Source organism: Panulirus ornatus, chromosome 65, assembly GCF_036320965.1.
Source record: "Panulirus ornatus isolate Po-2019 chromosome 65, ASM3632096v1, whole genome shotgun sequence".
Lineage (NCBI taxonomy): Eukaryota > Metazoa > Arthropoda > Malacostraca > Decapoda > Palinuridae > Panulirus > Panulirus ornatus.
In genome coordinates this window covers 7,437,501-7,465,451 of record NC_092288.1, presented here as the reverse complement: position 1 = coordinate 7,465,451, position 27,951 = coordinate 7,437,501, and the positions used below count along the sequence as shown (strand labels likewise).

General features: G+C 47.2%; 1 protein-coding gene across 12 annotated transcripts in view; it reads right to left on the bottom strand.

Moving 5' to 3' along the window:
- The window catches only part of cpo (couch potato), a 245,170-nt gene that overhangs the window by 23,016 nt on the left and 194,203 nt on the right, over positions 1-27,951 (bottom strand). For 7 of the 12 annotated variants that reach the window (XR_011712175.1, XM_071657934.1, XM_071657935.1 and 4 more), the window contains 5 exons: positions 27,364-27,426; positions 21,307-21,448; positions 14,867-14,971; positions 11,063-11,208; positions 597-814 (listed from right to left, as the gene is read on the bottom strand). Coding sequence is in view for 11 of the 12 variants with exons in the window: in XM_071657934.1 (XP_071514035.1) it covers positions 597-814; positions 11,063-11,208; positions 14,867-14,971; positions 21,307-21,448; positions 27,364-27,426 (674 nt within the window). In the remaining variant the exon portion in view is untranslated. The remainder of the gene's footprint in view (positions 1-596; positions 815-11,062; positions 11,209-14,866; positions 14,972-21,306; positions 21,449-27,363; positions 27,427-27,951) is intronic. The other 5 variants (XM_071657941.1, XM_071657943.1, XM_071657938.1 and 2 more) reach the window with 3 other exon arrangements.

Below are 27,951 nucleotides of genomic sequence, written 5' to 3'. Positions count from 1 at the left end.
AGTGAAGGAAACATTCTTGATTAGTGTTATGCACTTCTGAAGGTTAAATTTTTCATAAAATATCTACAATCAAAAAGTTGAATGTCTCAAAAAAGAAAATGCAATAGTCAGTGAAATAACTGCAGTTATGACTATAATTTATCCAATGGCAAAACAGCAAAATGAATACATTAATCCTTAGGTAATTCTTAAGACAAAACTGCAACTGTGTATGTAGAGGGGAATTTATCTTACAAGCACAGGGAAATGTACAGTTATAACTAGCACAGATCACAGTTCAGTTGTACCCATTTGCATTGCTGCTGCCATCTTGCTTGTCATCGGTAGTGGAGGTTGGGTTGGAACATGGAGATAAAATCTAAAGCTTTAGAGTAACATCTGAGTGCTTTACCATGCAGTTTAAGGCACTTGTACTTTTCTGTTTATAGGACTAAAGTATTCCCTCTCCCTTCAGTGCATAATGTTCATCAATCCATTGTTAGTTAAGCCTTAATACAAAGTTGTTAATGCATTCGATTGCTGCCATTATCATCACTATTACCATCATAAGCACCATTACCAACAATTTCATAAAATTCATTCATTCCAGGTCCTACCTGGAGAAAATATCCTTGAGTTCATGCTCGGCGACATTTGGGCCAAGGTTTGCGATGAAGAGTGTAGAACAGGGAGGATTGTGGGGTGCGGCGGGATGTTGAGGGGGTGCCGGGTGGGCCGAATGGGGCGAGCCAGCAGGTGAGGCTAGAGCGGGCGAAGGCATCACCACTCCTGCAGCGTGCGACACCATGGGTGCGTGGGGCAACGCTAATGGAGGCTGTAAGAAATTACCTTATTAAATAAAATTGTAACCATTAACAAAAGATGTAGCTTTGTGAAACTCAAACAAGACATCTGCAGCACTTGGGAGGCAATTGTGTTCTGCCAGTACATTTGAGAAATTAGTTTGTGTTACTAATTATATTTCCAGTCTCCAGAAAATATTGTAAAAGCAAGGTTTTCACACCAGTGTATTCATAAAATACAACAAAATGAATACACTTTTCACCAAAAATATAAAAAATAATCCAATACATTAAGTGTTAACATCAAACTACACAAACTATGTGCAAAATTATGAAAAACTACCAAAAATCCAAAGGTGAAAATATCTAATGCAGAAAAAATGTGATGTATAGCGTTCACGTTACAAAGATGCAAGACAACTTATGTTAGCTTGGCATATACTGCAGAGGCATCCACAGAGAGACTTCCAATTCTGTAGGGCTCTAAAACATAAATGATCAAATTGCATTAAATTTTAAAGAATATTAACAAAAGAGCAAAATACACTTAATTAGTAATAACATGCTTCTCCAAATTCTTGAGTTTAAACTTCTTATTTGTATATAATATGTTTTCTTACATTCATACATTTTATTATTCCTCTATCAATAAGTGTGGCTCAACATCCTTCAGCCAAAATCAATGAGTTCTTAACATCACTGGCTTAAAAGTGAAGCAATGCCATAGCTCATTCTTCTCTAAATACTAAGACAGCAGGTATAAAGTATACAGCACTGTGAACTACAAGGGAATGGAAAAGAATAATTTGAACGACATTTCAGCACTTCTTTAAGAAATGACAATTTTGCAGCTTAAGGCTTTACTTTGAACAGTTTAACTGGACGTAACACGAAAATATAGTGTGCAATTTGGATATAGTTATTACTCAGGATTGCTTACTGACAATTTTGCTTTAAGTATGACTTCCTCTTTCCTCTAATAACTATGAAAAGGTGGATAATTTTATGGAAAAAATGGAAGTTCTTTACCACAATGTGGACATAACATGTTCTTCAAAAGACTTTCTGGATGTGTGATCCTGATAGACCTTACAGCTATTCATGATTATTCATAAAATCATGATGTAACTAAGAACTGCTTAGCAGTAAAAATTTTGACTACTACAGTATCAATAAGCCTAAAAATCAGATCTTCAATCAATAAAATTATAATTTTTTACTATTTCTTAGAGTATCTACTTGAGCTTTGATCAGATTTGGCAGCTCATCTCTTAATTACAATAACGGATACTCTCTGAGGCAATTTGGTACCAGACATGAGGCAATTTAGTAACAGACATGGAATGTTTGTAAGTACCAAACGGTGATAAGTGTTTTTACCCCAAACTAAAGGAAATACTTAAATATCTCGCTTCTAATAGAATGAAAGGAAGTACAAAATCTACTACAATTGAAAGATCTTCAAAATTGTACATTTTTCACTGCTTCTGTATATGAAGAGAGATATGTACTGTAGAAGAGAGATATGTACTGTAGTCAAATTTATAGACTACATGCACAGGTGTTACAGGAGGCAATAGGAAATATTTTCTAATGCTCATATATGCAAGAACGCGTAAAAAAATCAGCGTGTGTAAAGTCCTATGAGTGCTTTTAACACAAAATACAGCAGACTAAAGTAAGTGAATATTTCTAACAGTTAATGGTACATACTGTGAGAACTGGTCATTGTGTGCATGGTGTTGTAGGATGGGTAATGACTGAATGTTATGAATATCTAATGCACAATGATAAGACAGCATTATGGAACTTTGATGGAAGGAAGTTTGCACTGACAGACTATAAAAACAGAAGTGTTTACATCATGAAGACAATAAGGTTGACAATGGCAATGCTAAAACACCAGACTAGTTTGACATATGTATTTGCAAGGGAAGTGAGATAGTCCAACCATTATATTTGTACAATGCAGATTTGAAATAATGGCTGCAATTTATCACTTACTGGATTAGTCTGATATCAAAGACACATAGGAAATGTTACATAACTATGAAAAAATTGTACAGTTTCAATTAACAGTTAATGACAGTCACTAAGTAGCTTGAGGTGGACTTAAAAAGTCCTTGGGAGCCATCACAACCGAGGACCAACGAACATTGGGAATTCCTTGCAGATGCAGGTTGGAGCATTTTAAGTTGGGAGTGTTGGGTGTAGTGAAGAGTGGCTTGGGGTCTCGGGAGTCACAAGCAACAACGTACATAATACAAGTCAGAAAAGATGCCACAAGGGCAGCATGCCCAGGATATAATATTTGAAGGAAGTGAGAGAGAGAGAGATGATATATAATGGAAAAAGCATGAGCAGCAAGATAGAGAAAATCCCAAGAACTGTATATAAAATTAATTCTTGGGTAACAGTTCAAGGACGTATGCAGATTCTCAAGTGGGAGGAATTAATAAGGGAATGGAGAGCACTTATAAAGCTAAAGTAGAGTGACAAATGTTACAAAGGAAGACAAATAGGAAAAAATGGACTATGATGATGATGTCTAGGTGCTATAGAAAACAAAAAGCAGTGCACTAGAGAGGTATGTTGAACTAGGTTACGTGGCTAAAGCAACTGCTCTGTGTATACTGTAAAATTACAAAAAGGTAAAAATAAATGACAACCCTACTTTCTTCCTATGGAATCTCAAGGTGTTTACTGTGAAAAGTACTAAAGAGGAGGTAAAAATAAAATAGCTTGCAAAGTATAAAGAGAAAGCCACCATAAATGTATTATCAGTAAATAATACAGAAGCATTTTATATATATATATATATATATATATATATATATATATATATATATATATATATATATTATATATATATCTTTTTCTTTTAAACTATTCGCCATTTCCCGCGTTAGCGAGGTAGCGTTAAGAACAGAGGACTGGGCCTTTGTGGGATATCCTCACCTGGCCCCCCTCTGTTATATATATATATATATATATATATATATATATATATATATATATATATATGTTATCCCTGGGGATAGGGGAGAAAGAACACTTCCCACGAATTCCCTGCGTGTCGTAGAAGGCGACTAAAAGGGGAGGGAGTGGGGGGCTGGAAATCCTCCCCTCTCATTATTTTTTTTTGAATTTTCCAAAAGAAGGAACAGAGAAGGGGGCCAGGTGAGGATATTCCCTCAAAGGCCCATTTCTCTGTTCTTAACGCTACCTTGCTAACGCGGGAGATGGTGAATAGTATGAAAAAAAAGAAATATATATACAAACATATATATATATATATATATATATATATATATATATATTTTTTTTTTTTCATACTATTCGCCATTTCCCGGGATAGCGAGGTAGCGTTAAGAACAGAGGACTGGGCCTTTGAGGGAATATATATATACAAACATATATATATATATATATATTATCCCTAGGGATAGGGGAGAAAGAATACTTCCCACGTATTCCCTGCGTGTCGTAGAAGGCGACTAAAAGGGGAGGGAGCGGGTGGCTGGAAATCCTCCCCTCTCTTTTTTTTTTTTTTCCCAAAAGAAGGAACAGAGAGGGGGGGCCAGGTGAGGATATTCCCTCTAAGGCCCAGTCCTCTGTTGATAACGCTACCTCGCTAATACGGGAAATGGCGAATAGTACGAGATATATATATATATGTATATATATATATATATATATATATATATATATATATATATATATATATATATATATATATATATATATTTTCCTGGGGATAGGGGAGAAAGAATACTTCCCACGTATTCCCTGCGTGTCGTAGAAGGCGACTAAAAGGGAAGGGAGCGGGGGGCTGGAAATCCTCCCCTCTCGTTTTTTTTTTTTTTTTTATTTTCCAAAAGAAGGAACGGAAAAGAGGGCCAGGTGAGGATATTCCCTCAAAGGCCCAGTCCTCTATTCTTAACGCTACCTCGCTATTGTGGGAAATGGCGAATAGCATGAAAAAAAAAAATATATATTTATACATATACACACACACACTACAATTTATTTCTATGAAAGGTGCTACCCAGGACCTTTTTATTGGCTTTTGTAGCCCAAGCCGTAAGTGCAGTCATTTTGAGTGTGAAATTCTTCGACGAGAATGTACTCCAAATGATAAAGCCTTGACAAAGGTGACTTTTCACTCATGGTTTAACCTCCTTTCACACAATCCTTAATTGCCCAGAACCTATGCTCCCTCCATAACCCTATGACTCACCTCAGCTCCCATACTTCCATTCACTGCTATATCACTTCTAGTTTTCTCTACTCAAACTGACACACCAAATAACCAGTGTCTTAACTCTCTTGCTTTTATTCACCTTTTCTCCAATCGCATACTCTCCCAAACTCAGATACCAAGTATTGAGGATTCTCATTCAAATCTGTCACCACTAAAATGTCCTTAGCAAATAACTAACTTGCCTCCCAGGCCCCCTGCTCCTAACACCCCATCCAGAGAATGATTAAAGATTAAACATACACACTTTACTATCTTGCTAAAACTCCACACTACTTTCACTACCTTCCCTTCCTCACTATGTGTTCATAACATCTTCCATAAAACATCTCCATTAACTCTATCATAAACCTTCTCCATGTGCTTAAATGCCACTTACAAATCCTTTTATTCATCTATATCTCATACTCATTCTTCAAAGCAAGCACCTGATACTCGCATCCTCTACCACTCCTGAAGCCAAAATGTTCCTTCCTTATCTAGTGCTCTGTGCTTGGAACTATCCTCTCAATCACCACTCTTCCATAAAACTTACCAGATAAACTTAAATTTGTACCTCTGTACTTAAGGCATTCACCTTAGTTTCCTTGCCTTTATGCAGTGGCACTAATATATGCATTCTGCCAATTCTGTGACTTCACCATGAAAATCCTTACAAGTCAACAGTCACCCCATTTTCAAGGAATTCAATTGCAATTCCATCCATTCCAGCTGCCTTGGTACACATCATCACATGCCAGGCTTTCACCACTTACATGTATGTTTGTACAAACAGTGTGTGTGTCACTTAAATCACAGGTGAAAAGTTACATTTGGCAAGGGTGTAACATTGGGTTTACAGTCTCATAAAGAACTTCTCACTCCAAAGGAGTCAATCATTCTCATGTTGCTGGAAGTAGCACAGCCTTGAAATTGTGGGAGCTCTAGAAAATGGGGTCCTAAAGTAATTCTGGAACACTTTCAAGAAAGGGGTCCCCAGGCAATTTTATATATATATTCTTTCTTTTTTTCAAACTATTCGCCATTTCCCGCATTAGCAAGGTAGCGTTAAGAACAGAGGACTGGGCCTCGGAGGGAATATCCTCACCTGGCCCCCTTCTCTGTTCCCTCTTTTGGAAAATTAAAAAAAACAAAAAAAACAAGAGGGGAGGATTTCCAGCCCCCTGCTCCCTCCCCTTTTAGTCGCCTCCTACGACACACAGGGAATACGTGGGAAGTATTCTTTCTCCCCATATATATATATATATATATATATATATATATATATATATATATATATATATATATATATATATATTTACATGTTACCAGACCATGCCTTCTCGAGTTTACATTGCAAGTGTAAAGTCACCTTTGGAGAGGCTGAATCACTGGAAGTATATTCTTGTTATTAAAGAACTTTTCACTCCAAAGGAGTCTACATTTTCCTTTTCCTGCTATGGAATAAGTGCAGCCTTTAGAAATGTTCTGTGTAACACCAGGAGTCTTTCTTGGAAATTGGATTTGGGCAATTACACACACACACACACACACATATATACTTTACTTTGTCGCTGTCTCCCAAGTTAGTGAGGTATCGCAAGGAAACAAACAAAAGAATGGCCCAACCCACCTACATACACATGTATATACATACACGTCCACACACGCACATATACATACCTATACATTTCAATGTATACAAATATATACATACACAAACATATGTACACATGTATATAATTCATACTTGCTGCCTTTATTAATTCCGGTTGCCACCCCACCACACATGAAATGACACCCTCCTCTCCCGGCACAAGCGCTAGGTCGCACTAGGAAAAGACATCAAAGGCCACATTCGTTCACACTCAGTCTCAAGCTGTCATGTGTAATGCACCAAAACCACAGCTCCCTTTCCACATCTAGGCCCCACAAAACTTTCCATGGTTTACCCCAGACACTTCACATGCCCTGGTACAATCCATTGACAGCACGTCGACCCCGGTATACCACATCGTTCCAATTCACTCTATTCCTTGCATGCCTTTCACCCTCCTGCATGTTCAGGCCCTGATCACTCAAAATCTTTTTCACTCCATCCTTCCACCTCCAATTTGGTCTCTACTTCTCCTCGTTCCCTTCACCTCTGATACATATATCCTTTTTGTCAATCTTTCCTCACTGATTCTCTCCATGTGACCAAACCATTTCAATACACCCTCTTCTGCTCTCTCAACCACACTCTTTTTATTACCACACATCTCTCTTACCCTTTCATTACTTACTTGATCAAACCACCTCATACCACATATTGTCCTCAAACATCTCATTTCCAAAACATCCACCCTCCTCTGCACAATTCTATCTATAGCCCACGCCTCACAACCATATAACATTGTTGAAACCACTATTCCTTCAAACATACCCATTTTTGCTTTCTGAGATAATGTTCTTGCCTTCCATATATATATATATATATATATATATATATATATATATATATATATATATATATATTATCCCTGGGGATAGGGGAGAAAGAATACTTCCCACGTATTCCCTGCGTGTCGTAGAAGGCGACTAAAAGGGGAGGGAGCGGGGGGCTGGAAATCCTCCCCTCTTGTTTTTTTTAATTTTCCCAAAGAAGGAACAGAGAAGGGGCCAAGTGAGGATATTCCCTCAGAGGCCCAGTCCTCTGTTCTTAACGCTACCTCGCTATCGCGGGAAATAGCGAATAGTATGGGAAAAAAAAAAAAAAAAAAAAAAAAAAAAAAAATATATATATATATATATATATATATATATATATATATATATATATATATATATATATATATAATGACAGCTAGAGAGTGGATGCAAGTGAAAAACCATTTTTTCATCTGTTCTTTAAGCTCCCTCATGATCGTATCCCACTAAACTCTCAAGATGCATTCCTGGAGAAAGTTTTCAATGGGTTACTGTAATATGTGATAAATGCCACACAGCCCTATTCTTACCTATGAGTACTGCCATTTTCACCAACATAGTGGTGGTTTGTCTCATCACCTTTGGTGTATTTCCCGCACAATAACTTGTAAATATTTTTACACACATTAGGGGTAAAGATAATTCACAAATATTCTTTAAAATGAACTGGAGTGAGAGATTGAGCATTCACATACATGTTTTAAAAGGAAGCCAAGCACTGATATGCGGCTTGTTAACTGGTTGAGCAAACATAAGCAAAAATCGTGGATGCGACCAGTCTATTTGAATTTGCAATTTTCCACTTCATTACAGGATTCCAAAGAAAAAGCCAAGAGCTCAACAGCAAATCAGTTTAGTACTAAAAAGCCAAATGTCTATAGCAAATCAGCTTTGAATGGGGAACTGTGTGAGTGTGCATATATATCTATATATATATATATATATATATATATATATATATATATATATATATATATATATATATATATATATATATATATGGAGTAAAGTTCTTAGAAGACACTGTACTCCCAATGGAGAAGCCTCGCTAATGTGATTTTTCACTCATGTTACGTATCCTCAAGCAGGGGTAGTCTAGTACCAATATATATATATATATATATATATATATATATATATATATATATATATATATATATATATATATATTACTTCATTAAGACACATGTATACACACACACACACACACATCTCCTGCATTAGCAAGGTAGCGTTAAGAACAGAGGACTGGACCTTTGAAGGATTATCCTCACCTGGCCCCTTTCTCTGTTCCTTCTTTTGGGGGGGAAAAAAAAAAAAAAAAAAAAAAAAAAAAAACGAGAGGGGATTTCCAGCCCCCCGCTCCCTTGCCTTTTAGTCATCTTCTACGACACACAGGGAATACGTAGGAAGTATTCTTTCTCCCCTATCCCCAGAGAAGGGGGCCAGGTGAAGATATTCCCTCAAAGACCCAGTCCTCTGTTCTTATCGCTACCTTGCTAATGTGGGAAATGGTGAATAGTATGAAAGAAAGAAAGAAAAGAATATATATATATATATATATATATATATATATATATATATATATATATATATATATATATATATATATATATATATATTTTTTTTTTCATACTATTTGACATTTCCCACATTAACGAGGTAGCATTAAGAATGGGACTGAGCCTTTGAGGGAATATCCTCACTTGGCCCCCTTCTCTGTTCCTTCTTTTGGAAATTAAAAAAACGAGAGGGAAGGATTTCCAGCCTCCTTCTCCCTCCCCTTTTAGTCACCTAAGAAATGCAGGGAATATGTGAGAAGTATTCTTTCTCCCCTATCACCGGGGTTTATATATATATATATATATATATATATATATATATATATATATATATATATATATATATATATATATGTAATGTATATGTGCATAAAACCACTAGGAAATTGAAACATGAAAAGTTCTCAAATGCACCTTCGTGTAATGATCACATGGTCAGGGGAGATACAATAATGAGAACGAAGATGTAGAACAGTCAGTTGATATACAACTGTTCTATGTCTTTTATATCATTTTTGTATTTCCCCTGATGATGTGGTCATTACACGAAAGTGCACTTTAGGAACTTATCGTGTTTCATTTTCCTAGTGGTTTTATGCATATACTAGATCACGTGCACCACTATGAATCACGTAAAATATATATATATATATATATATATATATATATATATATATATATATATATATATATATATTATCCCTGGGGATAGGGGAGAAAGAATACTTCCCACGTATTCCCTGCGTGTCGTAGAAGGCGACTAAAAGGGGAGGGAGCGGGGGGCTGGAAATCCTCCCCTCTCGTTTTTTTTAATTTTCCAAAAGAAGAAACAGAGAACGAGGCTAGGTGAGGATATTCCCTCAGAGGCCCAGTCTTCTGTTCTTAACGCTACCTTGCTAACGCGGGAAATGGTGAATAGTTTGAAAGATATATATATATATATATATATATATATATATATATATATATATATATATATATATATATATTAATTGATAGCCCCAGGATCTCTTTCATAAGGCTGTATTACCACCAGTTGACAAGACAGACTACAGGCTTGTTCAAGAACTTCTTGCTTCGGAAAGAACCCATCCTGTCCCTGCTACTGAGTTTTGTGATGGCCTGGGCTGAAGAAGCCACTGGATGAAGGATCTTGGGGTCATAGCCTGAGGACCCCTTAGTAATAGAGGTCCTGGATTTGGATAATAATAATATATATTTTATATATATAAAATATATATATATATATATATATATATATATATATATATATATATATATATATATATATATATATATATATATATATATAATTTTTTTTTTCTGAGAGAAAAGAGGACAATGAAATGAGGAAGACAGGGGATGAAAGAAATTTGAAGAAATTAGGAAGAGCAAAGACAATTGGGAGAGAGAGAAAGAAAGAAGGAGTTTATTAGCACGTGTGGTAATCATAGCAGTGTGTGATGAAGGATGTATAACTAATCATAGCATTGTGTGATGAAGGATGTATAACTAATCATGGCAGTGTGTGATGAAGGATGTACAACTAATCATAGCAGTGTATGATGAAGCATGAATAACTTTTCGAGGTTGGCCGTGTGTCAGTGTTGTGCTGGTACGCTCTCTGATGACCCTCTCTCATGACAGCCATACAGGGAAGTGGCGAGTCTTAAGTGTACAACAGCAGTAAGTGAAGTGTGTGTAGTGATGGAACGTTGTATGTGTTTGTTGTGGTGTCAGAGGTAACGTGTCGGCATGGTTAGGACAATGAGTGAGGGCTACGCAGTGAGGCTGGCAGCAGCAGCAGTTACAGTGGGCAGGAGCAGTGCTGGGTGGTGGTGGTGGTGGTACACAAACAGGCTAACTGTGAAGCGGCTGAGTGGCCATAGGAGTTAAGGACTAACATGAACGTTGGTATGCGGGAGTGGCGGCCCCCCCTCGGCCGGTGGATGATGATGTTGTTGTTGTTGTTGTTGTTTGTCTGGAGTTAGTCAAAGATATGAACGTACTGGGACCTGGGCGTGGAGGGCGGGGAAGAGGGCTGGGTGGTGCTGTAGACCCGCCGCTGCCGTGCCTGGGAGCTCAGCGGTGTAGGCCAGGGGGTGAGGCGGCCACACGTCCGGTGCGCCCGGGAAGAACGCCGGGTTCAGCTCTACTGAAACACAAACGTTACACGGTCACATCAGCCGCAGGTTTCACCCGCCCGCGTCTCACGCAACACATTCCCTCTCCCCACACACTCACTCACGCCGTACGAACAACACCTCTCACTAGTCTCTCCCACACACACACACACACACACTCTCACGCCGTACTCACCACCCACTCGTCTACCCACACACACTCTCACGCCGTACTCACCACTCACTCGTCTCCCATACACACTCTCTCACGCCGTACTTACCACACTAGTCTCCCACGCCCACAATTTCTCACGCCGTACTCACCACTCACTCGTCTCCCACACATCATCTCTCACGCCGTACTCACTCCACTCCCACCCACCGACCATACACGCCATTCACCCTACCATTAACCTTACAATGATAAGTGTTCACCCTGTCATAAACATCCCACCCTACCATAGGGCATTCCCTTACCACATACACACACCGCTCACCCTACCATACACCTTCACAGCAACACTCATGGAGCCCTCCCCTACACTCACCCACACATACACACCACCACACACGCCCTCTCGTCACTCCACAATACATCATCATATCTAACCATCATAAGCTCTTCAGACTCCAAGTCGACCCCTAAACAATATGAAAGCCAATTATGATCTTTGGAGACTAGGACACATTCTCATTATGAATAAATAATTTTAATCTAGAGGTTAAACGTAAATTTTTAAAGTAGTATTGCACTGCCATGAACTACAGGTGACCCTGAGTCTTGACCTGTAGATGACCCCTAAGTTTTGACCTGTAGGTGACCCCCGAGTCTTTAGGGGCAAAAGTCGGTTCACTTGAGCCATTTCAACCACTCGATCTTATTGATAATGATGTTGACCTTTCCACAGCACGGCCTCTGAGCACGACTACACGGCCCGCGGGTATGATGACCTGACCTTTGACCAGCCTATTAAAGTCAAAGGCTTGGGGGTTCATGACTCAAGGGTTATACGGTGCTACTCAACGGACGTACCACTGTATTCCAGGGTTGTGCCGCCCTGTTCAAGAGTCGTACTCTCTTGTTCAAAGGTCGTACCGTCGTGCTCTGGGAGGTGATTTAGAGAGCAGCTTGAGCGCTAACGACCACAAACAGTATGGTTGGAGCCACCAGGGAGGGGGGGGGGGTTCCCAGTACGACAGGGTGAGGGTTTCGGTACGGCAGGGTAGGGGTCCCAGTACGACAGGGTGGGGGTCCCGGTAAGGAAGGGTGGGGGTCCCGGTACGACAGGGTGGAGGTCCCGGTACGGCAGGTAGGGGGTCCCGGTACGGCAGATAAGGGGTCCCGGTACGACAGGATGGAGGTCCCGGTACGGCAGGGTAGGGGTCCCGGTACGGTAAGGCAGGGTGGGGGTTTCCGGTACGACAGGGTGTGGGTTCCCGGTACGACAGGGTGTGGGTTCCCGGTACGACAGGGTGTGGGTTACCGGTACGGTAGGGTGGGGGTTCCCGGTACGACAGGGTGTGGGTTTCCGGTACGACAGGGTGTGGGTTCCCGGTACGACAGGGTGGAGGTCCCGGTACGACAGGGTGTGGGTTTCCGGTACGGCAGGGTGGAGGTCCCGGTACGGCAGGGTGTGGGTTCCCAGTACGACAGGGTGTGGGTTCCCGGTACGACAGGGTGGGGGTTCCCGGTACGACAGGGTGGGGGTTCCCGGTACGACAGGGTGGGGGTCCCGGTACGACAGGGTGGAGGTCCCGGTACGACAGGGTGTGGGTTTACGGTACGACAGGGTGGGGGTTCCCGGTACGACAGGGTGTGGGTCCCGGTACGAGAGACTGAGGGTCCCGGTACGGACGGCAGGGTGAGAGGGAGGAGTGGCAAGTAGCAAGCACACTTCACCTGGCGCCATGTTGTATCTCTCGTCCATCACCACCTCGCTTTGGTGAGTGTCCTCTTCGGGGGGGGGGGGAGGGGGTTCATCTGGGGAGGGAGGAGACGGGCCGAGAGGGCTCCGCCTACCGGGGCAGGAAGAGTGGTGGAGTGAAAGGACAGGGGGGGTGTCGTTGGCGGCCTTTCCCGGGAGGGGAGACAGGTTAGTAGGGTGCCTGGGACCATTACAATCTCGCCACCCCCTACACTAACACACCTCCCCACAATATTCTTCCCCCACCTTCGCGAGGGACAACTTGTCTCCCCACCCCCATCCCCTGTTGTCACCTGCCAATACTGTATCACCAGTGTCCACATGCTCCTCCCCTACTGTATCACCAGTGTCCACATGCCCCTCCCCTACTGTATCACGTGTCCACATGCCCCTCCCCTACTGTATCACCAGTGTCACATGCCCTCCCCTACTGTATCACTAGTGTCCACATGCCCCTCCCCTGCTGTATCACCAGTGTCCACATGCTCCTCCCCTACTGTATCACCAGTGTCCACATGCCCCTCCCCTACTGTATCACGTGTCCACATGCCCCTCCCCTACTGTATCACCAGTGTTCACATGCCCCTCCCCTACTGTATCACCAGTGTCCACATGCCCCTCCCCTACTGTATCACGTGTCCACATGCCCCTCCCCTACTGTATCACCAGTGTTCACATGCCCCTCCCCTACTGTATCACTAGTGTCCACATGCCCCTCCCCTACTGTATCACCAGTGTCCACATGCCCCTCCCCTACTGTATCACGTGTCCACATGCCCCTCCCCCACTGTATCACCAGTGTCCACATGCTCCCCCCTACTGTATCATCAGTGTTCACATGCCCCTCCCCTACTGTATCACCAGTGTCCACATGCCCCTCCCCTACTGTATCACCAGTGTCCACATGCCCCTTCCCTACTGTATCACCAGTGTCCACATGCTCCTCCCCTACTGTATCACCAGTGTTCACATGCTCCTCCCCTACTGTATCACCAGTGTTCACATGCTCCTCCCCTACTGTATCACCAGTGTCCACATGCTCCCCCCCTACTGTATCATCAGTGTTCACATGCCCCTCCCCTACTGTATCACCAGTGTCCACATGCCCCTCCCCTACTGTATCACGTGTCCACATGCCCCTCCCCTACTGTATCACGTGTCCACATGCCCCTCGCCTACTGTATCACCAGTGTCCACATGCTCCTCCCCTACTGTATCACCATTGCCCACATGCCCCTCCCCTACTGTATCACCATTGCCCACATGCCCCTCCCCTACTATATCACCATTGCCCACATGCCCCTCCCCTACTATATCACCAGTGTCCACATGCTCCTCCCCTACTATATCACCAGTGTCCACATGCCCCTTCCCTACTATATCACTCCATCCTCCTGGTTCCTCTCTCCATCCACTACCTATCCTTCAGAGTTTCGAGGTTGTTTATCACGTTGAATATACAGGTAATATATATATATGGGAGAGAGACTTCAAAGAGGACATTGGGCGGGGTGTCATGTGAGGAATGGTTGACGCTAAGGGATGGGGGTGGGTAGGATAGGCTGGGACCCCTTAGGATACACCAAGGATAGGGGGTGGGGATGGGGGGTTGGTTAAGGACTGCGGTGGATGGTTGGGACTGTGGAGTGGCGGTGAGGTAGGGTAGGAGTGGGTGGCAGGGTGGGAAGCACCTAGGTAGAGACAGGTGTACACAAGGTATACTGAGAGCGAGAGAGAGAGAGAGAGCGGTGTGTGGTATACTGACTGTGGGGTGAGGTAAACTCCGGGAGGCGGGCCAACAGGGTAGGTATCTCTGGGTAGGGAGGCAGCCACCGTCCACACCCACTCGACCCAAACATCCCACCATGTTCTGGAGGTCGACAAACGTGTACAAGCATTAAACTCTCTCCTCCTGCCACTCACACACCTCCACACCTTCAACAATGTCTACCACTCATGGAACTTTAAGGGTGACTGTGGGGTTAGGGGGCGCAGACCAGGGTACATGACACACCCCCCAACCTTCCCTCACTAGGCCCTGAGGGACACACCACACTGCCCCAGCGGTGGCACCCACCAGGGTACGACACTCAGGGCCCTGAGTGGCACACCACAATGGCTAGCGTTGACCCCTGCAACCAAGCCCCGCGGGCACACCACGGTGACCAGGTCCTCAGCGGAAGACCACAGAGGCCAGTAGTGACCCTGGAGGAGACACACGTCGTAGGACCATCACCACACGCCCCAGGATGTCTCACCTGCCCCAGTACCCCGTCATCTCCCGCCCTCCACTACATCTTCCCTCCCATGACCACCCAGGAAGGAGGCCAGAGGTCAGGATAGGTTAGCTGGCCTCTTGTCTCCGCCGCCACAGTCAGGTTTTCAGCAACTCCTATAAACTATTCTGTCTGACATGACTGATGGTTTGGTTCGAGTTTCTTGAGTGATGTTATCATGTGGTAAGTGTGGGGTGATGACTGGAGGCATGGCCCCCATGGTAGGTGTATATGGTGACTGGCAACAGGGCCTTGGTAGGTGTGGAGTGATGGCTGGTGGCAGAGCCCTTAGGTAGGTGTTGGGAGATGACTGGTAGCGTGGCCTTAGGTAGAAGCAGGGTAATGACTGGTAGCGTGGCCCTAGGTAGGAGCAGGGTAATGACTGGTAGCAAGGCCCTACCCATTCCACCGCACAGCTCGTCAACTGAACACATCAAGCGACAGGAAAAATTACTCCTTTCCCGGGAGCAGTAGAGAAGAGGGAGGCCAGACTGGCGGCCACAGCCGACCTGCTCCTCCTCCAGCTGTCTCTTCCTAACCCCCCCGAACATCTTGACCTCCCCCCTCCCCCCATGACCATGACTGCACGACACTGAAACACAACGGTACACGACCCCGGAGAACGACGGTACATGACCCCAGAGCAAGAGGGTATACGATCCTGGAGTACGAGGGTACACGATCCTGTAGTACGACGGTACACGACCCTGGAGCACGACGGTACACGACCCTGGAGCACGACGGTACACGACCCCGGAGCATGACGGTACAAGACGGTATACGACTCTGGAGCACGACGATACACGACGGTACAAAACGGTATACGACCGTGGAGCACGACGGTATACGACCATGGAGCACGACGATACACGACCCTGGGGCACAACGGTACCACACGACCGTGGAGCACGACGATACACGACCCTGGGGCGCGACGGTATACGGCCCTGGAACACGACGGTACCACGCGACCCTGGGGCACGACGGTACACGACCAGTCCTGGGTCATGGCACCTGGATCAACGCTGAGTAGTCCGGTCATCATAACGAACCTATGGGTCGTCCCCCTGGTGGCCAACACGATAACCAACCACTGGTACCATAACAACAAGCGGTATCCTTACCTCGCCGTCTTCCCATGTTCTCCCCACCACTCCACAATTGTTTCCCCTGCCAGGGAAAAGCACGCAATTTCCCTCCCACGCCTTATTAAAAACCAGAGAATAAATATCTGTGGCTGAAACCATGGGTGAGTAGGGGGTACACCCCACGCCCACACCCTGTACAGTTCTGGCTCAACAAACGCAAGGAATACAGTATATTGTGGCGCAGGCCGTGCAGCCGCTCTGTGCCTGGACCTTCCCCAGAGTTTGCATAGCAAGACGAGAGATGGCAGCACGCGAGGGTCCAACCCAACACACACACACACAGACGAGTGTACACCACTCTACCCGTACTACACAAATAATCACTTAAACACACACACACACACACACTTGCACAAACGAGAGTGTAAAACTCTACCCGTAACACACACACACATATATACATACACACAATATACATGTAAGCCTCCTAAGTACAATAGTTAGCGATGCAGCCAACCAACCTAAGGGCGAGGAAGGCTGCTCACAACGAACCCAGGTATATCTACCCTCCCCGCTAGGGCTGCTCCGTGAATGGGTACCTGACTTACACTGGGATGTGTATGTACGCGTGTATACATAAGGTCAAGACATGGCGTGTATATACATATATAATATATATATATATATATATATATATATATATATATATATATATATATATATATATACATGAGACGGGGCAACACTAGTGTAAAACTCTCTCCCCGTTAACATACAAGTTAATAACAGTAATCACATGGCACAACTTCCTTAATCACCAGTACAATATAACATACAAGATAACACGCACATACATACACAAGTACACTATATACATTATATATATATATATATATATATATATATATATATATATATATATATATATATATATTACCAATTCATGTTTCCTGAAAAAATATAATCATTATGATACGAAACATCAATAATATCATTCACATTAATCATATGTATAAAGAATGAAGAAGACATTTAAAAAAGACAGTTCTAAAGGCATTAATATACAACAGCAATAATAATAATAATAGTAATAATAATAATAATAATAATAATAATAATAATAATAATAATAATAGTAATAATAATAATAATAATAGTAACAATAATAATAATAATAATAATAATAATAATAATAATAATAATAATAGTAATAATAATAACAGTAAATAATAATAAATAATAACAATAATAACAGTAATAATAATAATAATAATAATAATAATAATAATAATAATAGCGGTAATAATGTTATAATAATAATAATGTTATAATAATAATAATAATAATAATAATAATAATAGTAACAATAATCATGGTAATAATGTTACAACAACAACAATAATAATAATAATAATAATAATAATAATAATAATAATATTAATAATATTAATAATAATATCATAACAACAATAATGACGATAATTTACTGTGAAAGATAATAACAAGAAAAAAGAACAAATCAATATAAATTCTCTTGATACCCAATATAACAATACTAACAGATATACCAGGTCAGACCTGCATGACGCAGTGCCTCTACCAGGTCAGACCTGCATGACGCAGTGCCTCTACCAGGTCAGACCTGCATGACGCTGTGCCTCCACCAGGTCAGACCTGCATGACGCAGTGCCTCTACCAGGTCAGACCTGCATGACGCAGTGCCTCCACCAGGTCAGACCTGCATGACGCAGTGCCTATACCAGGTCAGACCAGGACATCTATCATAACACCATTTAAAGCAGACTTTCAAGATGAATGTTTATGAATTATACAAATCTTCACATCCACTTAACACATGCCCTATATACACCATATATTGAACACATGCCATATATATATATATATATATATATATATATATATATATATATATATATATATATATTGAAAGAAAGCAGACGAAAGAATGGGTTGGGCCATTCTTTCGTCTGTTTCCAGGCGCTACCTCGCTAACGCGGGAGACAGCGACTAAGTATAATAAATAAAAAAGAAATATATATATATATATATATATATATATATATATATATATATATATATATATATATATATATATATATATAATCATACACTTAATACATGCCCTATACACCTAAATATTCTAAAAAAAAAAGAAAAAAAACAAGCAAACCTACTTATATCACCAATGGCAGAAGCCAACACCAAAATATAAACATAGAACATTTTTTTTCCCCCTGCCATCATGTATGACTTGGGGAAGACAGGAGGGATAGATCCCTTCTGGGGGGAGGGATAGGGGACTTGGGGCTGCGTGAGAGGCTAGGTACTCCTACTAGAAAGATGCTCCAAGTGTGGATGACAGAGTGTCTGGGGTGTGGCCAGCCCGTCTTCAGGGTATTTAGGATGTGATAAGCCTGTACTTAGGGTGTCTAGGGTGTGACTGGCCTGTCCTCCGGTGTCTAGGGTGTGACTGGACCGTCCTCCGGTGTCTAGGGTGTGACTGGACTGGACTGAGGGTGTCTCTGGTGTGACTGGCCTGTCCTCCGGTGTCTAGGGTGTGACTGGACTGGACCGAGGGTGTCTCTGGTGTGACTGGACTGGACTGAGGGTGTCTAGGGTGTGACTGGCCTGTCCTGAGGATATCTAGGGTGTGAATGGCCTGCCCTCCGGTGCCTAGGGTGTGACTGGCCAGTCTTCTGGTGTCTGGGGTGTGACTGGACTGCCCTGAAGGTGTCTAATGTGTGAGTGGCCTATCCCCAGGGCGTCTAGGGTGTGACTAGCCTATCCTCTAGCATCTGTGGAGTGACTCTCCTTTCGTCCGGTGTGTGACTGGCCTGACCTCATAGTGTCTAGGGTGTGACTGGCCTGTCCTCTGGGTGCCTTGGGTGTGACTGGCCTGTCCTCTGGGTTTTCAGGGTGTGATTGGCTTGTCCTCCGGTGTCTGTGGCGTGACTGGCCAATCCTCAGGGTGACTAGGGTGTGCTGGCCTGTACTTAGGGTGTCTTGGGTGTCACTGGATTGTCGTGAGGGTGTGTGTGGTGTGACTGGCCTATCGTGAGGGTGTCTAGGGTGTGACCAGCGTGTTCTCCGGGTGTCTAGGGTGTGACTGGCCTGTCCTGTGTGTCTGGGGTGTGACTGGCCTGTCCTCTGACGTCAAGGGTGTGGCTGACCTGTCCTCTGGTGTCTTGGGTGTGGCTGGCCTGTTCTCTGGGTGTATAGGGCGTGACCGGACTGACTTCGGGATGTCTAGGGTGTGACTGGCGTGTCCTCCGATGTCCTGGGTGTGATTGGCCTATCCTCAGGGTGTCTAGGGTGTGACTGAAGTGTCCTCTGGGGGTATAGGGTGTGCCTGGGCTGTCCTCTGGGTGTACAAGGTGTGTCTGGGTCGTCCTTTGGGGTCTAGGATGTGACCGGCCTGTCCTCTGGTGTCTAGGGTGTAACTTACATGTCCTCAGGGTGTCTAAGGTGTGTCTGGCCTGTTCTTCAGTGCCTGGGGTGTGACTGGACTGTTATCATAGTGGCTAGGGTGTGACTGGCCTGTCCTCCGGTGTCTGGGGTGTGACTGAAGTGTCCTCTGGGATGGGAGTAGCCTGTCATTTGGGTGTCTCGGGTGTGGTTAACCAGTCCTCTGGGTGCCTAGGGTGTGGCTGGCATGTCCTCTGGGTGTGTCTGGGGGTATGGCTGGCCGGTCCTCTGGGGGTATGGCGGGCCTGTCCTCTGGGTGTGTGTCTGGGGGGGTATGGCTGGCCTTTTCGTCGGTGTGTCTGGACTGGTGGTGTGGGCTGGCCCATAGCTACTGGGATGGGGCTCGCTAGGGCTGTTGTGGAGAGGGCCTGGGCTAGTAGTGTAGGGCGGGTTTGAGCTGGCAGTGATGGGCGGCCCAGAGAAGGTAGTCTAGAGCAGGCCAGTACTAACAGTGTGTGGCTGGTTAGGGCTGGTGGTGTGAGGGTGGCCAGGACTGGTGTGGGGCGGTCCAGGACCTGTAGTGTGTGGCGGGCCAGGACTGGTTGTGTGGGACAGGCCAGAACTGATGGTGTGGGGCTGGCAAGGACTGATGGCCTGGGGCTGGCCAAGACTGATGGTCTGCGGCTGGCCAAGACTGATGGCCTGGGGCTGGCCAAGACTGATGATTTTGGGCTGGCCAAGACTGATGGTTTGGGGCCGGCCAAGACTGATGGCCTGGGGCTGGCCAAGGCTGATGGCCTGGGGGTGGGCTGGCCAGGACTACTGGTGTTGGGGCTGGCCAAGGGATCTGGCAGTCACCAGAAAACCCCAGGGGGGCGGGCGGGCCCAGTGCCTCCCACACCTCCACCCTCTACTGATCCTCACTGAAACACACTGAACATACTTACTGGTTCCTCGAAGCAAGCTATAAAACCACTGTGATAAAAGAGAGAGTGGAGGGGTGCGGGGCCGGGCAGTGGGAGCAGGCAGACTGGTATAGAGGAGACAGTGGTAGAGAGAGAGAGAGAGAGGCAGAGAGGCAGACAGACAGACAGAACAGACAGCCCGCCAACCGTTTGACATCACGCCATCCAAGAACACCGCTGTTTGCGCCATGAGCTGCGTTAAAGGGAGCAGACCTTTGACTTGGGAGGGGCTGTGTGTGAGAGAGAGAGGAGGGGAGGAGAAAGGGAGGGGAGCGGGGGGGGAAGAACGGGCGGCGGGCGGGCGGGCGGGCGGCGGGGCTGGGCCGGGCAGGGTGAGGCAGGGTGGCGTGAGGTGCGGCGCGGGCTGAGAGAGAAGGAGGAGGAGGAGGAGGAGGAGGGAGGGAGTGGGTGGGTGTGGCGGGCGGCAGGTGATCATGCAGTGTTACTTACGTCCGGTGAAGGGGTGCACGAGAGTGGGGTGGGGGGCGGCCGCGGGGGGCGACGGCTGCTTGGGCTTGCTAACTTTGGTGTTACTTTTAGCAAACTCGAGTCGGATGGTCTGCGGCATGTCCGGGTCAAAACGCACTCCTTGCTGCAAGAGACCCGGAGAGCGTGCGTGTTAACACCAGGGGGTGGCAGGTGGGCGGCAGGTGGTGGGAGGAAGAGGGTGCCGCTCGAGGACAGGTGGTTTACGTGCTGGAAAGGTGGCACGCTTGGTGAAGGAAAGGGTGGTGTGGTGGACGGAGAGGAGGGGGGGATAGGACAGGTGGGAAAGGGACGGGCGGGGGATAGGACAGGTGGGGCAGGGGGCGGGTGTAGAGGACAGGTTAGGACGGCGGGCGGGGACAGGACCGTTGGGGAGGACGGGCAGGTGGACGACAGGTGGTGCCAGGGTAGATGGAGGATACATGTCGCCAGATGAGATGATGGGCACATGGCACAAACGTAGATGCCAGGTGGTGCCTGGGGTAGATGGAGGACAGGTAGTGGCAAGGTAGATGGAGGTTCAGGTGGTGGTAGGGTAGATGGGGACAGTTGGTGGTGCCAGGGGAGATGATGGGCAGGTGGTGCCATGGTAGAAGGAAGAGGATAGATGGTACTACGATAGATGGAAGAGGAAGACAGATGGTGCTAGGGTAGATGGAAGAGGAAGACAGGTGGAGTTAGAGTAGATGGAAGAGGATGACAGGTGGTGCTAAGGTAGATGAAAGAGGAAACAGGTGGTGCTAGGATACGGGAAGAGGAAAACAGCAGCAGCTAAGGTAGATGGAAGAGGAAGACAGGTGGTGCTTGGGTAGATGAAGGATAGGTAGTGCCAGGTAGATGAATGACAGATGGTGCCATGGTAAGTGCTAAACATGTTGTGTTCAGGAAAATGGAAGACAGGTATTGCCTTGGTAGATATCAGGCAAGTGGTGCCAAGGTAGATGATAGATAGGTGGGGCTAAGGAAAGTGGAAGACAGGTGGTGCCAGGGTCGATGATGGGCAGGTGGCACTGTGGGTGGAGGACAGGTAGATGATGGACAGGTTGGGGCTAGTGATGGAGGTCAAGTGGTACGAGGGTAGATGGACAAGTGGTGCCAGATGATGGGTAAGTAGAGCCAGGGTAGATGATGGAAGGATGAAGCAAGTGTTAGGTGGAGGCAGGGTGGATGATGGATGGGTGGAGGTAGGGTCGATGATGGATGGGTGGGCTGAGAGATGATGAACAGGTGATGCCAGGGTAGATGATGGATGCGTGGATCCGAGGTAGATGAAGGATGCGTGAATCCAGGGTAGATGACGTACAGGTGGGGCTATGCTTAACGATGGACGAGTGGTGGCAGGGTAGATGATGGTCTGGTAGAGCCTGGGTAGATGATGGACGGGTGATGGCTGGGTAGATGATGGTCTGGTGGAGCCTGGGTAGATGATGGACGGGTGATGGCTGGGTAGATGATGGTCTGGTGGAGCCTGGGTAGATAATGGACGGGTGATGGCAGGGTAGATGATGGTCTGGTGGAGCTTGGGTAGATGATGGACGGGTGGTGGCTGGGTAGATGATGGTCTGGTAGAGCCTGGGTAGATGATGGACGGGTGATGGCTGGGTAGATGATGGTCTGGTGGAGCCTGGGTAGATGATGGACGGGTGATGGCTGGGTAGATGATGGTCTGGTGGAGCCTGGGTAGATAATGGACGGGTGATGGCAGGGTAGATGATGGTCTGGTGGAGCTTGGGTAGATGATGGACGGGTGGTGGCAGGGTAGATGATGGTCTGGTGGAGCCTGGGTAGATGATGGATGGTTGGTGGCAGGGCAGATGATGGTCTGGTGGGGGCTATGAGAGACGGTGGACAGGTGTTGCGAGGGTATGTGATGGGCTCATGGAGCCAGAGAAGATGATGGACGGGTGGAGGTAGGGTAGATGATGAACATGGGGTGGTAGGGTAGATGATGAAGATGAGGTGGTAGGGTAGATGATGTAGGGACCTGTGGGACCTGGAGCTGGCGGGAACCAATACATAATGACATGTGGTGTGGGGGTGTGTGGGAGAGGGGGTCTGGTTCTGTTGGGTGTGGGAAGTGGGTAAATCACCTGTGGGGTGCAGGAGAACAGTCACGACCTGTGGAGTGTGGGCAAAGGGGGGTGTCATGACCTGTGTGTGTGGGGGGGAGGTGGGAGGGGCGATCGTGACCTATGTGGTATGGGAAGGGTGGTCATGACCTGAGAGAGGCGTGGGAAGGGGTGGTCATGACCTGAGTGGCGTGGCAGAGGTGGCAGGCCATGACCTGTGTGGTGTGGTGTGGGAGGAGGCCGTTCATGGCAGGTGGGGGAGAGGCGGCACCTGAGGTCTGCGGGAGGGGACTGTGGGTGAGATGGTGATGAGAACGGTGGGAGAGGCGGAGGATGGGTGACCATGAGTTGTGCTGGTGGGAAGACTTGGAGAGGTGTGGGAGGAGGTGGGGGGCGGTGGTGTGGGTGGTGAGGCGAGCCAGAGGTAGGGTGGGTGTGGGGAAGCAAGAGGTGCCAAGGTCCTCACGGGTGTGGGAGAAGGAAGGGTGGGCAGGAAGAGAGATCAAAGATACAAGACTTACAACTGTAGTAAAGTGCACTATTAGCAAAAGGGGGGAGGAGGGACTGGCTGGCCCAGAGGAGGGGCCCTTCCCAGAGACCTGCAAGGGCTCAGGGACCTGGTAGGGCCCTGCCCAGAGACCTGCAAGGGCTCAAGGCTCTTTTTTGGGGGGCGGGCGACGGGGGCGCCCTGCCGAGAGACCTGCACGGGATTAGGGCTCAGGAGAAGGGGATGTGGGTGGGGTGGGTCATGCCAGGGCCTGTGTGACACTAGTACACGGCGTGGGTATTGGGGCCGTGGGTGCGGCAGGGGGAAAAGGGGGCGGGCGGCCATAGCAGAGGGCATTACTAGCACTAGTACTAATGGTGAACTAAACAGCTAGGAGAGAGATACAGAGAGAGAGAGCGAGTCACGGGGGGCCGGCTGGGCAAGGGAGGAGAAAATAAGGGAGGGAGGGGGTGGCGTAGCTTATGGGGCCGTGCAGCTCTCTGGGGGCCGGGCGGGCCAGGCTCCTCCGGGGTGTTTTTTTTGGGGGGTTGGGGAGACCACAGGCGTCGGCGGCACCCGTGCGGGCAACTCCAAAGGTGCCAACACACCGTGATCCCCATTACCTGGTAACCCACACAAGTGCCAACACTCATACTTGCCCACCACCACAACTCTTCCCTAAGCTCAATGCAAACACACACACACACGCGCACAAAACTCAGGACTTAACATCTAAGACACTCAGGAGAAAATAATTCTTAAATCTTAGGCATTATAAGACAGAGAGGAGGAATGATGATGTGGCAGTGAGAAGAATATCTGGTCCTTATCCCCCTCCACCACCGGCTGGATGTTCTGACTGAAGATTTTTACATAATTACGTGATCCCTCAGGGATCAGATCCCCAACCCACCCCTACCCAACCCTCTCCCCACCAGGAGACCAACCAGCTCCTGACGAGGCCAGGACACAAGCCCTCGTCCACCTCCGTCGAGTCAGTGACCCTCATGAGAGCCAACACTGCGCTGGGGAGGTCGCCCTCCTAGAGCACCAACCAGCGCTGTGGCACCGACAGAGCGACCCCAGCTGCCCGACTGCTACAGACAGTGTCCATGCCAAGAGCAAAGAGAGACAGGCACCCACCGGCAGAGAGCTAGCTCGACACAGACACACACACACATCACATCCAGCAGTGTTTACACACTGCCTGACACCCTCCTACGCGAGTGCCACAGGCGGGGGCCACACGCCGACCGTGACACCTCCCCTAGATCCGTGAGTGCCACGGGCAGGGCCACACCGACCACCGTGGTGTGTAGCTCTGAGTGCCACAGACAGGGCCACGCCCCAGCCGCTACACCAACCGTAGTTTAGCACTGCGAGTGCCACAGGCAGGGGCACCCGCCGCCCGCGCCCCCGGCTTCCTAACCCCCAGCGACTCCACCAACAGTGGCACCCCAGCAGCAGTGAGTGCCACACCCCAGCGTTACAGAAGCAGCCCCACCAATAAAATGGCGTCTTGCCCGCCTGAGACCGTCTTAACCACAATCTATCCCATCCGGGGGCCTCCCTAACCACAATTTAGAGAGCAGGTGAGTGCGGCGGAGTGTGAGTGGTGGTGGTGGTGGAGGGCCATAACCCGCAGGGGCGCCCGCCGCTCCACACACCAGCCCTTAACACTTGACACTGCCACCTTCCTCCCGCTACCGACCTCCTGCCACTGTCATCCCCTTGACACTGCCACCTTCCCGAGACTATTGTCCTCCTGACACTGTCATCCCCCTTGACACTGCCACCTTCCTGACACTACTGTCCTCCTGCCACTGTCATCCCCACTGACACTGCCACCTTCCTGAGACTATTGTCCTCCTGGCATTGTCATCCTCCTTGACACTGCCACCTTCCTGACACTACCATCCCTCTGACACTGCCAGCCTTCCTGACACTCCCCTACCGCCTTCTTCATGGTACTAACACCATCCGGGCACTAACCCCTATGGGCACTGCCACCATTCTGACACTACTACCATCGTCCTTAGACTGCAACCATTGTGACACAACCACCATCCTGACCCAGCCACCATTATGGCACAACCACTATCCTGACCTAGCCACCATTATGACACAACCACTATCCTGACCTAGCCACCACTACGACACAACCACCATCCTGACCCAGCCACCACTACGACACAACCACCATCCTGACCCAGCCACCACTACGACACAACCACCATCCTGACCCAGCCACCACTACGACACAACCACCATCCTGACCCAGCCACCACTACGACACAACCACCATCCTGACCCAGCCACCACTACGACACAACCACCATCCTGACCCAGCCACCACTACGACACAACCACCATCCTGACCCAGCCACCACTACGACACAACAACCATCCTGACCCAGCCACCACTACGACACAACCACCATCCTGACCCAGCCACCACTACGACACAACCACCATCCTGACCCAGCTACCACTACTACCACAACTGGTCTCCCCTACAGTCCCCTTCCACAAACCACGACAATACACACTGCTGTCACCACCCATCCCTCGACAAGAGCAGGAGGGAGCGATCACTATGGGGATGTTCCTGCTGACCTATGGCCTCCACCTGCCAGCAGGTACAAGCAGCAGGACAGGTACCACTCATATGGTACGTACCGTCTACCACAAAAGGTGTCACACTACCAAATACGGTGTCTGTCATCCAGTCCAACATATATGTACACAAGGAAGGGTACGTACCGTCTAATAAGAGACATTACATGTACACAAGGAACGGTACGTACCGTCTAATAAAAACATTACATGTACCCAAGGAACGGTACGTACCGTGTGATGAAACAGACATTACATGTACACAAGGAACGGTACGTACCGTCTCATAAAAACAGACATTACATGTACACAAAAAAACGGTACGTACCCTCCAGTATAACAGACAATACATGTATCCAAGGTGCGGTACGTACCGTCTAGTATAACACACGTACCTAAGGCACGGTACGTACCATCCAGCAGAATCCAGGCATTTCATGCACCCACAGGACGCCCATGTACCACACAAGACATCACACGCACCCTAAGTACGGTACGTACCATCTAGTACAAGACACCACACGTACCCTGGGCTGGGGTACGTACCACCGAGCCAGACGGTACACTCCTCACACAAGGAGGTACATGAGTCTGTCCGGGCCAACCACCACCACCACCGACCCCCAAGTACAAATAATGGGGGGAGAGAGGTGGGGTGGGTCGTGGGCCCAAGACCTGGCCACAGACGTGGGCAAGGTGTGTGTGGGGGGTATGATTGTGTGTGAGTGGGGGAGGAGAGGGAAGAAAGAAAGAGAGAGGGTTTAGGGGTAGAGTGAGAGAGTGAGAGAGAGAGAGAGAGAGCACCCAGCTGTGGGAGGTGGGCACCAAGACGCCCCCTATACCACTTACCTGCAAGTCCTGCTTGGCAGCCTCAGCACCCGCACGCGTGCTGAATGTGACGAAACCAACGGGCTGCAAGAGAGAAACACACCCGTTACCGTGAGGGCAATGTTCTTCACCGCGTTCTTCACTCACCCACTGGTCATGTGCTTCACTGTCGGTCACCCACTGGTCGTGCGCTTCCCTGTCAGTCACCCACTGGTCATGTTCTTCACTGTTAGTCAACCATCAGTGATGTTCTTCACCGTCATTCATCCACTAATAATGTTCTGCATTGTCACTCTTCCACTAGTGATGTGCTGCAGTCATCCACCCACTAGTAATGTTCTTCGATGTTATTCACCCACTAATAATGTTCTTCAGGGTGTCATTCACCCACTAGAACCAAACGACCATACATCCACTGCCGACCACACCACCAGTCACTGCCGACCACACCAACAGTCACTGCCAGCCACACCACCAGTCACTGCCGACCACACCACCCCTCAATGCCCACCACACCACCAGTCACTGCCCACCACAGCTGTGACACAGTGCCGTTAACCACACCACCAGTCATCATTGTTGTACACAGTGAGTTCTATTGTTTGAATA